At 43.5% G+C, this 15,987-nt stretch overlaps 1 protein-coding gene across 12 annotated transcripts in view; it reads right to left on the bottom strand.

Annotated features, from left to right (window-relative positions):
- The window catches only part of PDSS1 (decaprenyl diphosphate synthase subunit 1), a 42,257-nt gene that overhangs the window by 19,311 nt on the left and 6,959 nt on the right, over positions 1-15,987 (bottom strand). For 10 of the 12 annotated variants that reach the window (XR_006204596.1, XR_006204599.1, XR_006204600.1 and 7 more), the window contains exons 4-7: positions 15,229-15,359; positions 4,795-4,936; positions 1,842-1,953; positions 1,633-1,742 (exon numbers count right to left, since the gene is read on the bottom strand). Coding sequence is in view for 5 of the 12 variants with exons in the window: in XM_042945167.1 (XP_042801101.1) it covers positions 1,633-1,742; positions 1,842-1,953; positions 4,795-4,936; positions 15,229-15,359 (495 nt within the window). In the remaining 7 variants the exon portion in view is untranslated. Of the gene's footprint in view, positions 1-1,628; positions 1,743-1,841; positions 1,954-4,794; positions 4,937-6,499; positions 6,873-15,228; positions 15,360-15,987 lie in introns of those variants that run through there. The other 2 variants (XR_006204604.1, XM_042945171.1) reach the window with 2 other exon arrangements.

Genomic DNA, 15,987 nt, shown 5'->3' with positions numbered 1-15,987 from the left:
AAAAAATGCCCAACATAACTCATCATCAGGGAAATGCAAATTAAAACCACAATGAGATACCACCTCACACCTGTCAGAATGGCTAAAAATAAATAACTCAGGCAACAAAAGATGTTGGCGAGGATGCAGAGAGGAGGAACCCTTTTGCACTGCTGGTGGGAAGGCAAACTGGTGCAGCCACTCTGGAAAACAGTATGGAGGTTCCTCAAAAAATTAAAAATAGAACTACCCTACGACACAGCAATTGCACTACTAGGCATTTACCCAAGGGATACAGGTGTGCTGATTCAAAGGGACACATGCACCCTGATGTTTATAGCAGTGATATTGATAATAGCCAAAGTATGGAAAGAGCCCAAATGTCCACTGATGGACGAATGGATAAAGAAGATGTGACATACATACATACATACATACATATATACATACAGTGGAATACTACTCAGCGATGAAAAAGAAATGAAATCTTGCCATTTGCAACTACGTGGATAGAACTGGAGGTATTCTGCTAAGCGACATTAGTCAGAGAAAGACAAATTATATGACTTTACTCACATGAGGAATTTAAGATGCAAAACAGATCAACATAAGGGAAGGGAAGCAAAACTAAAATAAAAACTGGGAGGGGGAAAAACATAAGAAACTTTTAAATACGGAGAACAAACTCAGGGTTGCTGGAGGGATAGTGGGTGGGGGGGATGGGTTAAATGGGTAAGGTATTAAGGAAGACACTTGTTGGGGATGGATCACTGGAATCTACTCCTGAAATCATTATTGTTGTACATATGCTAACTTGGATGTAAATTAAAAAATAAAAATAAATAAAAATAAAAGTGGCAGTAAATCCAAGAAAATGAAAAGCTGGACCCATGCCTCTCAGAATGGGAAAAATACAAAATAAAAACAAGAAGACCAGAGGGAAGGCCAGGGAGGGAAATCAAGGGAGAGAAAAGTTATGGTGCACACTCGATTTACAGCCCAAAGAAAAATGGCTTGTTTATAGTTTATTCCCCAAAGATTGGAGGATCTACTACTCCTAATAAAGAACAAAGAAAACTAGGACAACCTAACAGGTATTTTTTCTTGGGCAGAAGTGCCCAATTCTTGATTTTGGCTCGGTCACAATTCCAGGGTCGTGAGACCAAACCCTGTGTCGGGCTTCGAGCTAGGAGCCTGCTTGAGATTCTCTCTCTCTTCCTCTGCACACCATGCTGCCCCCTGCCCCCCCCCAAACACAGCACTTTGTAACTTTTTAAGGCTAACATGTCAGAAATGGTATATGGGACAACAACCATGAAAGACATTATTCCACTAATCATGACAAGTTTTTTCAAAATGTTAAACAGTCTGGAGAGTAAACTGGGTGCAGATAGCTTATTCTGATTCTGTTCTCGGGGGGGAAGGATGAAGAGTGAATGCATGCACAGCAAAAGAAGACAGTGAACATGAAACCCACAGCAGAAGATCCCACTGTTTGGGGATGTAATTCTCTCAATGACCTCTTGGGAATCTGGTTACTATTTTAAGGTTCTCCAGTGAAATGTTTCCCAGGAAATTAGCTCCCAAGAAAGAGCTATGAGGCATTTTTTTTTTTTTTTTTTTTTAACGTGAACAAAGACAGAACGTACATACTGCTTTACAACTGTTGGCTATCAGACTGGCAGTCTTCTTGAAGGTCTTTTCAAGGTAGTGTGCGAATCTCTCGTTCTCATTTTCTTTTGACCCTAGCTGAAGAAACTCGCCTATAAAGAAAGAAAGGGGTAATTTGCGATACGGTTTGATTGCCTGGATAACTCTACTGAGACTGAATTAAAAAAGCAGCAGCGTCAGAATTAACCTACCACGCACCAAATCTTCAATAACTTGGGTTAAAATAGATATGACAGTTGTATTTCCAATCCGTGCCAGAGCTATAGATGCTGCAGAAAGAATTAGATCACCAGCGAGAACAGCCTAGAAAAGAAAAAAGAAAACAACTCAGAGAAAAGGGTCGGAGCAGTGGAGCCAACAATGAAGCTGGCTCCTCAGAAGATAAATACAGAAAGGGAGGGAGGGTTCATCTTGGCCGTGAGTCTTCCCCTACCTCTTCCTCAGTAGGACTCTGTAATCGTCAGTTACAGATTCGGCACATAGTGGGCATGGGATCAGTTCCCAGATCTCTCCGATCGGAGCTGAGGAAGTGGATGTGTGGAGATGGACAGGGTCAAACTCTCTCGCTTCATCCTTGGGCCCCACCAGGGTACAGCTGCCCTCAGACTGGCCGTGCTGGACACTTGCTCTTCGCTCACAGCGTGCTGTTGTGTCTGTGCACCTATCATTCTGCTCGGAAAGTCCTTCCCCTTCTTCACTGAGCTGACTCCTCTGCACAATTAGCACAGAGGACACTTCTAGGAAGTCCACTTGGATCTGCATGAGAATAGCACCCTGTGCATACTGCAGTCTTCTCATTTTTCTTCAACTACTGATTCCCTATCTACCAACTCCTTGAGGGCACGGGCTGGGAATGATCTCAGCCAGCACTTGGCACACCCCAGCGCCTGGCATTTTTCTCAATGAAAACCAAACCAGGGAATCCTGGCTCCAAGTTCAAAGCTCTTTGCACTGTATTACACTGCTCCTCATTCTCAGATAAAATTTTTTGTAGTGAACACTAGATAATCAATATTTTTTCCAATCTTCTTTAGAGTGGGAGTAGATGCCCATACTGTATTTGTAGCTTATTAAAAATTATATATAAATGAATTACAGACTGTAATTAAACATACTCATTTTCATATTTAAAAATATGCCTACATTTTATGTTATAGTTATAAATGGTTGATCTCATAGACATTTTAATTCATAGAATTTTCAACATAACCACATTTTAAGTTTTTATTGTCTTTTCTCTGGTACCTAAAATTATGTTCAGTATGTTTACCTATTTATCATTTTATAGAACATACTGTACAAGTGATCTCAACATACACATATACATTAACAAAGTCATCGTATACATTATGACGTATACGTGCACATATATGTCTATCCTTCAGCCACCCGTACATCATTTGCAGCTGGAGGGCTCAGGATCTCTAGGCTTTTACGTCTTTCCTCTCCTGGCCCTGGGGATCCCAGAGGCCAGAAGGTTCCAGCCTGTGAAAGTAAAGTCTCCAGACTGGGCACTGGGGAATGCTGGCTGAGGGGTTAAAGGAAAGAAGGGCTGGAACCCAGGCAGGGTACCGCGGGCTCCTGGAGCAGGTGCTGTGTGAATGGACTTTCAATGGACACACAGTACTTTTGGCTAAGAGGCGGTAAAGGGGAGGAGGCTTGCAGGCAGGCCTGTGTAAGGCAGACCAGTCACAGGCTGAAAGAGGCCCCCAACAGCAGAGATGATCACAGCGGGGACTAACTAGGCAGGGAGAAGGCCCGAATTTGTTGTTGTTGGTGGTTTTTTTTTTTTTAATTTTTATGTTTATTTTTGAGAGAGAGAGACACTGAGTGCAAATGGGAGAAGGGGAGAGGAAGAGGGAGACATAGAATCTGAAGCAGGCTCCAGGCTCCGAGCTGTTAGCACAGAGCCCGACGCTGGGCTTGAACTCACAAGCCGTGAGATCATGACGTGAGCCAAAGTCAGATGTGTAACCTACTGAACCACCCAGGTGCCCCCAGGATTTGTTCTCTTAACTAAGGCTTTAGGGACAGGCCCTGAGAACAGCTGACTCAGGGACATGTCATAAAGGTACCCATGACCTCTCCAGAATGAAACTGCGCTCCCCCCCCACCTTTTTTTTAAAAACAACATTCTGATGTATGGAATTCCGCCCATAGGACACAAGACCTTTCAATTTAAAATTTGAAATAAAAGATTTATAGTGAGATCTCAGGACTCGATTACACAGCAAAGTCATGTACAAGAAAGCAAAACCGGCACGTGAAGATAACAATTAATATATATTTCTTCTTTTTCATAGGGCAATTAGAAAATAGAAGGTAACCAGGTACTACAAATATGTGAGGGGAAGAAAAATAAATGTGTGAGGGAGGGGAAGGCGAGCCAAGGGAAACCTCATTCACACTAATGTTTCATGTGTGCTTCAAACAGGCAGGGCGGCCATGGGAGGTGCGTGTGGAGGGGGCTGCCTGCATCACACGAAAGGCCTATATGTCTTCATATTCATTTGTGCAGCTTCATTCCCGTTCTTCAAACATGATTTAAATACCTTTAAGCAGAAGTCCCCATCTTATATACCCCTTCAAGAGATGCTGATAAAATACTATGGAAATATCCTTTAAAATATACATGTATGAACCAAACTCAATTATACAGCCTCTACAAAAGGTAGAATTTTCACAGTGTGTGTATATATCTTTCTGTGTACCTATATTTAAAACAATATAATATTCACACACATATATTTTAGCTTTACTTAGTTACTTGTCATGACACTCTTGTACATGGCAGTCAATAGATAAAGAATCAAACTGAATCTGGGTACTCTGAGCCCAGAAGTAAAATGTATGAGTCCTCATGAAACATGCTTTTTGGATAACAACAAAAATCTCTTTCTCAATAACCAAAAGGAATTCTATGTAAAACTATGAATAACCAGAAATACGAAGTTCAGCTTTCTATGGTTTTCTCTATTAGCCAATGTCCGTACACAGACAAGACATGAATTCTATTTTGAAATTTGGAAGGCCGCATGTGAGGAAGCATACTTTACTTTTTAATGACACAAATCTAAAAAATAAATGCAACCCAAAGAGTGTGTGGTTGGGTAAGAAGATTGAAAGGAAACTAAAACACCGTACCTTCTTTTCACCCCAGATCTTATTGACCGTGTGTTTTCCTCTCCGAGAACTTGCATCGTCGATGACATCGTCGTGTACCAGACTAGCAGTGTGGATCATTTCTGCAATTAAGGCTATGGAGCGCTGGTCTGCTTGCACGTCTCTAATTAACAGAAAGCAATGCTTTTTAACAGAGCCGCTGCCTATAACCTTCTCAGCAATTATCTTGTCAAAACTGGACATCCGATCTAGGATAAAGAACTTTATTTCTCTAAGAGAAACTGTATAAACACTTTGGCTTCCCTACAAAGCCATTTCTACCATTTGGAGAACATTTTAAAAATGTGTGAGCTACCCTGCCGAGGCTATATTTTGTAGACAGCACATTCAGAAGTAGAATTTGTATGATTAACAACAAAAAAGTTTAAACATCTCAGAAGTCTGGCCATGAGGCTGAAGAATCAGCTGTAGGCCCTAGAATCGTGGTCTTGGGCGTCTGGGGAAGCTTGTCAATTGTGATTAGGTTATAAGGAGATTTTGGGGCTTGGGGGGGAGGGGAGACAGGTTAAGAAGCACTCTGAAAAAGTATTCTAAAGAACCAACGATCAGTATGTTTAAAGCTTTTAATATTGTCTTAAATGAAATGTTTAGGAAGAAGACCTCAAGCACCCAGATAGAACTTTTGTTGCAACGGTCTTCCAATTCATACTTCACCCTGGCATTAGAAATGGAAACTTTTCTTTCCCAGCTTTAACACAATATACAGGATAAGCATTGTCAAGAAGGTACATGGCTATGAGTTTTAGAGTTCAAAGGGAATGTGCCCCTTTTTAATCATCATCATTATCACAATCATCATCTATGGGAATTTTTAAAAGCTGAATTTTGAGAAAATCAAATTGGGGAAATAACCAACTGAATTATCTGAAACCGAAAACATATGCCTGACTTAAACGCATGGTAACGAAATGTTTCACTTATTCAATAGCTCCTTACTTTTCAAAATATCATCACGTTATCTCTTCAGGGGGGAAAAGAGAGAAGGATGTTGAAACAGAACTTTTTCTTTAAAAAAAATAATCTAGGCTGAACATCTGCAAAAGATAGTGCCTATTCTAGAGCCTCACATTTAGCAGAAAGCTATGGAAAATGAGGCCCAAGTACATTAAAGATGCTGGTATTTAACTACAGACACTAAGTCAGCCTGAAGAGTACCTTCTGATCTTGCTTTAAATATAATTTTAAAATAGGGTGCTTTGCCGGCAACTCTTAGCTAAGATTTCAGAATTAAGCCTCAGACCCTTCCAACTGCTTAGCCCAGAAATCGATTGCCAAGTGCAGCGCATTATTTATTAACCTGTCACAATCATAACAGTTCTAAATACTTCCAGATCACACCATGGTCTTTCAAGGCAGGAGAAGTAAAGCAACACGGGGTGGAGACCAGTTCTAACAACAGGACCGTAAATAGGAAAACGAAGGTTCCAATGGCTTCAAAGAGCTTGTTGTGAAACCCTTGATGAGACACTGCTCACAGGCCCTACGGTAGGAGGCTTGGACCTTAAATATCTTTTAGGTGAATGTACTGGACCCTACCTTGAGTTCAAATGCACAGGAAAAGAGGTAGACATTCACAGGTGTTTTGTATAAAGGCCATCTTTCAGATATTTTCACCATGGCATTTTGGTCTAATACACACTTCCTACTAGTTGGTAGCAGAACTTACCTTGAAAAACAACTGTGAGGGCCTCTAGCCTTCCTTATGCTTTCCTAAGCTGGGCACCGCCTCCATTATCATAAACTCTGTCGGCAGACAGTTGTTCCTGCTGGGGAGTTGTGATGAAATGGCAGTGCTCACTGACACACTGGAGTTTTGTAATTTCAAGATATTAAAGACAAAGATGTCTTAAAATATTTTGAAATGTCAACGACTACACGTATACAGAAAGGCCATTTTACGTGGCTAAATTACTGACTGCAATCAGGATTCTTTGTTAGAATGTTGTCTGGTATTGTGACACAGCCCATATGCAGAATAGACATTTCAGATGCTTTTTTAAAAAAAATGTTTATTTTTGAGACAGTGAGCAAGCAGGGGAGGGGCAGAGAGAGGGAGACAGAGAATCCCAAGCAGGCTCTGCACTCTGAGTGCAGAGCCTGAAGCTTGAAATCAAGAGTCAGACACATAAACAACAGCCACCCTCAGGTACCCCTGAGATGTTTTCTAATTGTATTTGATGTCCTTTTTCCTACACAACTAAGTTTTAATGTGTGCCAGCTTACATCCAGAAAATACTGCCACTGCTTATCCCTAGCACAGCATAATGGCTGGAACCAAAATTTACAGATTACAGAAAACTCTCACACTATCTTTAAGATGAAAGCTCCAAAGTGCCAAACTGAGTCATGCCTTCAGAAAGCTGGGCACCATTTTCACTTCCTACCGTGACAGCTGACACACTCTCCTGGCTTCTGGGAGAGGTGCTGAGAAAAGCCAGACTGGAAAGACAGCCTGAGAAAAGGAGCCCCTTGGTCTGAAAGTTGGCTGTGTCCCCCATACTTCACACATGGCGGAGTATGCGATGATTCAGCAAGCCCGTTGGGGTATTTGGTTTTTTCCCCTTCATTAGATTTAAAGCAACATTTTTTATAACGGAATAGTTCAAGTGCAGACAAAAATAGATGGAGTCATAAAATGACACGCCCCACCCCATGTACACTTGACTCAGTTTACATGTGATTTAAATAAAATGGTTTTTTCCTATTCACACTAATACATAATGTGAAATCTTAAACAAATTATAAGTAAACCCTCAGTGTGGGAAAATTGTCTCTAAACAGAAATTCAAACGTTGCCAATTGATTACCTTGGTTCAGAATGAATGAGGGTAGCAAATTTAAATAGTAAATGTGATTCCACTTTAAAAGCAGATATACAGAAGTTTCTACTCCCAACTCTACAGAGGCTGTATCAAAACCAGAACTCTCAAGTGGTATTTTATACAGAAGGCTCTATTTCTATTATAAAATGTTCTTTTTGTCTAACAATTCTAAAAGTAAGTGTTTCCCTTTGCTTGTTAGAACTCTGCCAAGCTTAGTGTTTCTTAAATATATAACCCTTGTCCACCATGTCAGAATCCATACTCTTGAAAATGCAGACTGAGGAGTCAAAATCTGACAATGGGGCTCAGGAATCTGTATTTGGAAAAAGCATGTCAGGAGATTCTGATGCGCAAAGTTTGAAAAATGCTGTTCTATCAGGTATTCATTTGATTTACCACAAGCCACAAATGGAAGCTTTCCTAGAGAAAGGGTTTTGTTTTTCGTAAAAACTCTGCCTTTGCTGGCCCACTGCTGCACTGCCTCTGAAACAAGAGGCCACTCTCCTAAACATGACCTGGAACTTGGCAGGGGGGCAGGGGGACAGGGAGCAGCTAATGACTCCTCAAGTCCCTTCAGAGAGCAGAATGGCTCACCGGCTCACATGCAAAATCACGGAGGATGACCTCTCTTCCCTCTTATACTCTGCATCATTATGAATTTGAAAGGACATGACTGGATGCTTTTTTAGTTTGGTCTGAAAAAACTCACTACTTAAAATGCAAGCAGAGTCCTTTGCTATCAAATTCTTCAGGAGGCAAACTGCATTTCCTAGTTACCTGATGAAAACCCACATATTCAAGTTTTCAGCATGCTGAACAATATATCCATATAGACTCAGGTAAGATTTTCTCTTTCTCTGTCACTGAACTGACTTGCTATAAGCTGGAGTCCTTTGCCTATGAAGACTGTGGGATGTGTGCTGCTTTACCTCTGGTCTGCTCGTGTCAGAACTGGTGGACACAAAAGAGGTACCTCCAGAAGGAGAGGGAAGCCCGTCTGGGCCCCTCCCTGCGCTGATGTGACGTGATGTAATGATGGGGCCTGTGTTAGTTTCCTGTGGCTGCTGTGACACATTACCACAAACTTGGGTGTGTTTTTTTTTTAAGTTTATTTATTTTGAGAGAGAGCGTGCGCACGGGAGGGGCAGAGAGCGCGCGAGAGAATCCCAAGCAGGCTCTGCACTGCCAGCACAGAGCCTGATGCGGGGCTGGAACTCACGAACTGTGAAATCGTGACCTGAGCCGAAACCAAGAGTAGGACACTTAACTGAGTCAGCTAGGCACCCCCAAACTTGGTGGTTTAAATCAACAGAAACTCTCTCATAGTACTGGAGGCCAGAACACAGTTCCACGGAGCACCCTTCCAGCCCTTCCAGCCACGGGCAGCTGTCTGCAGACTTTGGCTTATGGCCCTGGGACTTTAATCTTCAAAATCTCTCTGCTCCACCTTCACACGGCCCTCCCTTCTGTGTGCATCAACCTCCCTCTGCTTTCCTCTTATAGGGAGACACGTGACCGCACGTAAGACTCATCAGATAATCCTGGATAATGTCCCCATTTCAAGATTCTTAACTAAATCCCTTCTGCAAAGACCCTTTCTTGCTACATGACGTAACACAGGCTCCAAGGATGAGGATGTGTATACCTTCGGTGCGGCCATTTTTCAGCCTAACAGTTTATTTTTTATTAAAAAAAAACTTTAATGTTTATTTTATTTTTGAGGGACAGAGAGACAGAGCACGAGCATGAGAGGGGCAGAGAGAGAGGGAGACACAGAATCTGAAACAGGCTCCAGGCTCTGAGCTGTCAGCACAGAGCCCGTGACAGGGCTTGAACCCACAAATCGTAAAATCATGACCTGAGCAGAAGTCAGAAGCTTAACTAACTAGGCCACCCAGGCACCCCCAGCCTAACGGTTTCTTACTTTCACTAGCCTCTTTTGCTGGTGCTCAAACATTTCCTTGTCAGGGATCAAATTCTTCAAATTACCTTTCACTGCACCTGTCTAAAATCTCCTTTTGTCCTCATAAGTGATACTACACTGAAGTGTCTCATCTTCCACAGAGACATCCAGGTAGAATGAGCAGGACCGCAGGGTTTCTGACCATCTCTCACTCTCTGCTTTTCATGCTTGGTGTCATCTTTCTGTTTCCTGGCCTCTGTCTCTGGCCTCTGCAATCTTGTTTCCTTTTCCTGTATTCCTTACAGGCATGTTGAGGATGCTATTGGCATGAACACCAAAGGTACTTTCCATCTGAAGAACAGCAGAGTGCAGGAGGGATACCTGAATTAGGAGGTCACTGGCTATCCACCTTCATAAACCCAAACAAGCACATCAGACTCAGTGGAGTCTATTTCTCTTGGTTGAGAACACAGTTTTAAGCTTGATCAGGAGTCATGAAGTCAGTAGTTCTGACATCAAGAGAACAGAACTGACATCCAAGAGCAGCTGCTCCTGATATTTACCTCCAGAGAGAACAGATGCCTGCAAAGCTGCATCACAGATGATGCAGGGTTCGTGCTGTTTATTTTTTTGCCACCGAAGAAGCACTGCAGAAGTTTCGGGATCTTTGGAGCAACCCACCATGATGATGTCTTAGACCAACCACTTATCTAGGCAACAGATTCTGGGCGCTACTGAATTAACTCAGCACTTGGTTTTTTTTCAGACTGGACACAGCGAATCCAAGCATAGCTGATTCCTTCAGTGATGAAATCATCCTGGTGTAGTAGGCGCCAGAAGAGGGTGCACATGTGTTTAAAAGCCCTATAGGCCTCTTGCTCTCACTAATGTTCTCCTTATACTTGAGCTTGACCTAACCAACGAAATGGATGACCGTCTGGTTATCAAAATCTTCTCCATCTCAGTAGGTGTCCTTTATTATAGACTCTACTTTCAGATCGTTTTCGTTTTATCTTTTGTTTTTTTTTTTTTTAATTGTAGAGAGAGCGGGGAAGAGGGACAGAGGGAGAGAGAGAATCTTAAGCAGACTTCACGCTCAGCAAGGAGCCTGATGCCAGGCTGAATCCCACGACCCTGGGATCATGATCTGAGCTGAAATCAAGAGTCAGATGCTCAACTGACTGAGCCACCCAGGGGCTCCTTAAGATCCTTTAAAAAAAAAAAAAATTTGTAACGGACGCCTTGGTGCTTCAGTTGGTTGAGCATCTGACTTTGGCTCAGGTCATGATCTCATGGTTCGTTGAGTTCGAGCCCCACACCGGGTTTGCTGCTGTCAGCACAGAGCCCACTTGGGATCCTCTGTCCTCTTCTCTCTGCCCCTACCTCTTCCCCACTGGCACGTGTGCATGCTCTCTCTCTCTCTCTCAATAATAATAAACAATAAAAAAATTTCTGTTGCTTTTTATTAATTCTTGTTAACAGTCCATTTTATAACTGAACATTTTCAATACTTCTGAGCACCTCATGCGCTGCTGCTTCCATATATTTATCTTTTTAAAACAGTATTTTTAAATGTCAGAAATTCCCTACCATATATAATTGAAAGCTGGCTAGATGACACACAATACGGACAGAAACCTTTAAACAGTTGGTATTTTTTTTTTTAAGCTGAAGAGACAGTATTTTGCAAAGACTGTTTTGTAAAGACTAAATCGAACCCCGATTCGGAATCTGAACAACCAGCAAGTACAACTACAAATTTTTCACAATACGATGCCACAACTTGCAGTTATCTCCTTAGGCCAACAGACATCTACACGCTAATCAGTATCTTTAAAACCCTCATTAAAAATGAAAGTGAACTGGGGTGCCTGGATGACTCAGTTGTTTGAGTGCCCAATTTGCACAATCAAGACAGATACACACATGGCCAATATAATGTAGGCAGTCCTGTCACCCCAATCACTAGCAGCAATAGCCACTTCCAGTGCCGGAAGACTTCCACACAGGAACGGATGGTGCCAAGATCAATGACAAGAATAGATCCCTTCAATGAGGCAGCCGAGCAGAGGGTTTGGCTTGAGGAAGATGAGACACCACAGTTGTGCTGCAGCATTCAGCGAGTGGAGCGATTTTACAGAAATCATTTTTGATCTAATTTCTTTAATAAAGTAAGTCCTGACCTACAGTTAGTTTGCTGAGCTCTGTGGCAGGCTGGGTTCTCTGGGAAGCAGACTCTGAAGTTTAGAATACAGGATGCCTGTCTATCCAGGAGTGCCCTGGGTGTCAACAGCTGGGAGGGGGAGAGGAGGAAACAGGCCTGGGTAGAGCGAGAAGTTTCTGCAGTGCAGGCCCATCCATAGCGTGCTCTGGAGCCACGATGGCCCCTCACCTCCCTCAATCCCTGAATGTGGGCTGGCTTGAGAAGTTCATGGCCTCCAGCAAGAGGATTTTCTGCAGCTAACATATTCTTGAAGAGGCTGAGAATTGAATGTTCTCTGTCAAGGAGACCTGGTCAGCACAGAGTCCTTCACTGAAGCGAGAGTTGTTCAATAAGAAGGATCTAGGCGGCACATTTCAGAAGCAGCCCAGCTGTTTTCTGGACCTTTCAGTCTGAATCATCTGTTGTGTGCACTCCTATTTTACCAGCCCAGGTACTGTAGTTATTAGGATACAGGCAAGAAATGTAAAGATTGAGACTTAAGCTCTTCAGGACCGTATTACCTTTTGAGAATGTATTATAAGCTTCAGAGACCCTTCCCCCGAAAAACAGAAATACACAAAAAATTTTGTGTACAATTCTAAGGACTCACAGACCCCCATAACACCCACAGACCTCAGGTTAAGAAGTCTCAGTAATCTAGCAAAGAATATTTAATGGACAGCTGAAAAGCTTAATAAAGGAAAAAGAAAAATCAATTAAAATCCCCATTGCTATTTTTTTTTAATATCTATTTTGAGAGAAAGAGTGCATGTATGAGCGGGGGAGGGGCAGAGAGCGAGAGCGAGCGAGAGAGAATCCCAAGCAGGTTCCGCACTGTCAGCGCAGAGCCCAATTCGGGACTCAATCCAACAAACCATATGATTAGGACCTGAGCAAAAATCAAGAGTTGGAGGCATAACAGACTGAGCCACCCAGGCATCCCTCCCCCTCGCTATTTCTTAGGTATCTGCTCTATTCGGTTTTCTAAAACCCTCACCAGGATTATTACTTACCTATGTAATACATATTTCACAGACAAGAAGATAACATCTGATAAGCCACAGAGAAGCCATTAAACCTGGGTTGTCAAACAACAAAGCAGGGATCTCTCAATTGAAGTACTGGAATGGGTTCTAGTGCTACTGGGGCTTGGGAACGTCTCTGGCAGTGCTGGCTGCAAACAAGCTCTGTGGCTCCCGCCCCTGAATCTCCAGCTACCTTTTGTCAATGTTGTTCTAGGTCTTTCTCAGCAAGCAGAGCCAGAAATGGCCCAGGTCTCCACAAGCTCCCCGACTCCCACACGTCTGTTTGCCGTAAGAGGCACAGCTGGATATTTAGCTAATGATGAGCCCGATTCAAAAGGGTTTTATGAAGCAAATATTCTCAAGATGCTGGATACTGTGGTATACGACTTGAGTGCACGCCACCACTGTGACTCCCACTCCAATGCGGGACACTGCCTCTGCACTGTGTCTTTGGTGAGCCCTGCTCCAATCGCTTACGGGAGAATGAGGCCCCAGCTAGAACACCCCAGAGAGGGCAGTGTTGAACTTACTTTTTATTTTACTTAAGTCAACACTACCCACAACGTGGTGCTCCAACTCACACTCCTAAAATCAAGAGTCACCTGCTCCACCGACCGAGCCAGCCAGGCGCCCCTCAAACTTAACTTTTTATTTAAAAAAAATTTTTTTTTTAACATTTATTTGATTTATTTTTGAGACAGAGAGAGACAGAGCACGAACGGGGGAGGGTCAGAGAGAGAGGGAGACACAGAATCCGAAACAGGCTCCAGGCTCTGAGCGGGTCAGCACAGAGCCCGACGCGGGGCTCGAACTCACGGACCGCGAGATCATGACCTGAGCTGAAGTCGGCCGCCCAACTGACTGAGCCACCCAGGCGCCCCGAACTTAACTTTTTAAACTAGCAATGCCTTTGTTGTGTTATATCCTCCCATGTTTTCCATAACTAACGGTTTATAGTTTCAGTAAGGGAAACTGAAAAAACTTGCAACCATGGGGAGAGCCGGAGAGGATTTGGAGTGATGCGGAATGTTTTCCTTCCCATGTCATCTCTGAGGGTAACAGACTGTATTACGCATAAATCTGAGAAATAAAAATATAAACACACACTCTCTCTAGTCCAGTGGTTCTCGACAGGGATGATTTTGCTCCCTGGGGACATTTGGCAATGTCTGGAGACATTTTTGGTGCTCATCAACTTGGCAGGGGGTGCAACTGGCATCTCACGGGGGGAGGCAAGGGATGCTGCTAAACATCTATACTACACATGACAGCCCCCACACAAAGAATTATTTGGTCCAAAACATCGGTCACGTCAAGGCCAAGAAACCCTGCTCTAGGTCACATGAGATGTATTCAAATGTGGTTCATTTCTGCTGCTCTGCCTCCCCGGTGAAGTGGAAGCGGACCTGAGGACAGTGAAAGGCCCACTGCCAGAGAGCTCTGTCTGTTGAAGCTGCACTGTGAGCACTCAGTGAGTCTCGGAGGGTGGGTGGGAGGCACTCTGAGGTGGCGTACTGTGCTGGAGCTGGAGGCCCAGCAGCGGGGAACAAAAGGCCGACACAGGCTGAGGAGAGCAGCTGCTGAGAGGCAACACCTGACCCTCTTGAGGCATTCCTCAAAGTACCATCTACTGGGAGGAGGGGATATCATAGAGATGTCCAGCCTTAGAGAAATGGATGAGTACATTATGGTGTACTGGAATTTCCATTGGTACATCACACGATGTAAAAATAACAACCATGAAGACACTCCAGCATCGTGGTAAACAGTGAAAACACAGTTGGGAGTAAACAAAGCAGAATGCAATCCTATATACACAGTATGACTGACTGGGTACAAGAGTAGAGGGGATGAGGGAACTGCAAAGATGGCTGCCTACAGTAACAGGTCAATCCTTTTTCCTTTTAAGATTTCCTTTGATACCACGGTTTCAATGTTTAACGATTTTATGTATGTTCAAAACACAAAAGCTGAAGGCCAACAGTCAAAACGCCTTCTTTCAAGATTTTTCTTTGGCAGATTTCCAAAGGTCATGGGAAGGCAGGCTCTCGGGGGTGTGGTGCCCAGACTTGAAGCACAGTGGGCGTAGCTCATGACTTTTAATGATAACCTTTGGACTAACTGCTCTGTGTGTATTATGATTACACGTATGCATACACCCTGCTATTCTTCACTTCGGAGTGGGAAAACCAAATCTGGCTTTTAAAATTCTTTTCGAAATGCTTATTTGCAGCTGAAGTTGTTCTTTGAGGGCATTAAAGTGTGGAAAAGGAAGATGCCTATACCGGTGGACTCTGGTGACTCAAAGTCAGAAACTACTCACCACAAAGTGGATTCTTAGATAAATGCTACCTCTTCAACAGGGAACTAAGTGGCAAGCTTGGGGAGGAAGATTTGGCAAATATAAAAAAAACGCCAGAGGAGTGAAAGTCAGTAACTCACCGGGAGTTATTATGATGGATATTACACGCCCGGGCCATTAGCACCACAATAATTGGTCGAAAGGCTTTTCCTTTACCATCGAAGTAGTATTCAGACATTTCCTTAAGTTCGGTTGTAGATATGACTAGTTCCTGGAATAAAGTTTCTCTGTGTCAATATGGCATCACAATGGCACAAAAGTCAACAGGATTTTTTACAAAACCCTGATTTGATTTCAGTGGACTCAGTTGTATTCAGTGTACTCATTTCACTTGAGAGATTCAACACTCAGCTGGAAAAGGTGCTAACACTGTATTGTCACAAAACTGGCTGTCCTGCAGCTGGGCCACAAGCAATGCCTGGCCCGCCTGAGTGGCCTAAGGTAAGGGCAAGGGTGAGCAGTGCCGCCTGCCCCTGTGACTCCAGCAGACTCCAGGGATGAGCAGGAAAGTACCAGGTGGCCCAGGGACTCTGGGCCAGTAACAGCTGGCTACAGTGACAGCTGGATAGGGGCAGGTAGCAGCTTGGAAGATGGAGGGGAGAGGACAAAGGCAGGGAGTGTGGGAGCCAATGAAGCAGGTGTTAAAGGAGTGTCTGGGGTGGGAGTCAAAGCTGTGTACCAGGGGCAGGAAGACAAGGGGACAGCCAGGGAGAAGCAGGGATCAGTAAGCCTGACTCGGCCAGACAGGTGAAAGGTTCACAGAGGAAGTTTCAGACACAGTTTTCCAGACTGTGAGGAGCTTACAATTGAGTTGGGAAGATAAAATTTCTTAAAAATAT

Source organism: Panthera leo, chromosome B4, assembly GCF_018350215.1.
Source record: "Panthera leo isolate Ple1 chromosome B4, P.leo_Ple1_pat1.1, whole genome shotgun sequence".
NCBI classification, from domain to species: domain Eukaryota; kingdom Metazoa; phylum Chordata; class Mammalia; order Carnivora; family Felidae; genus Panthera; species Panthera leo.
Note: the sequence above shows the minus strand (reverse complement) of the source record. Positions and strands in the feature narration are given on the sequence as shown.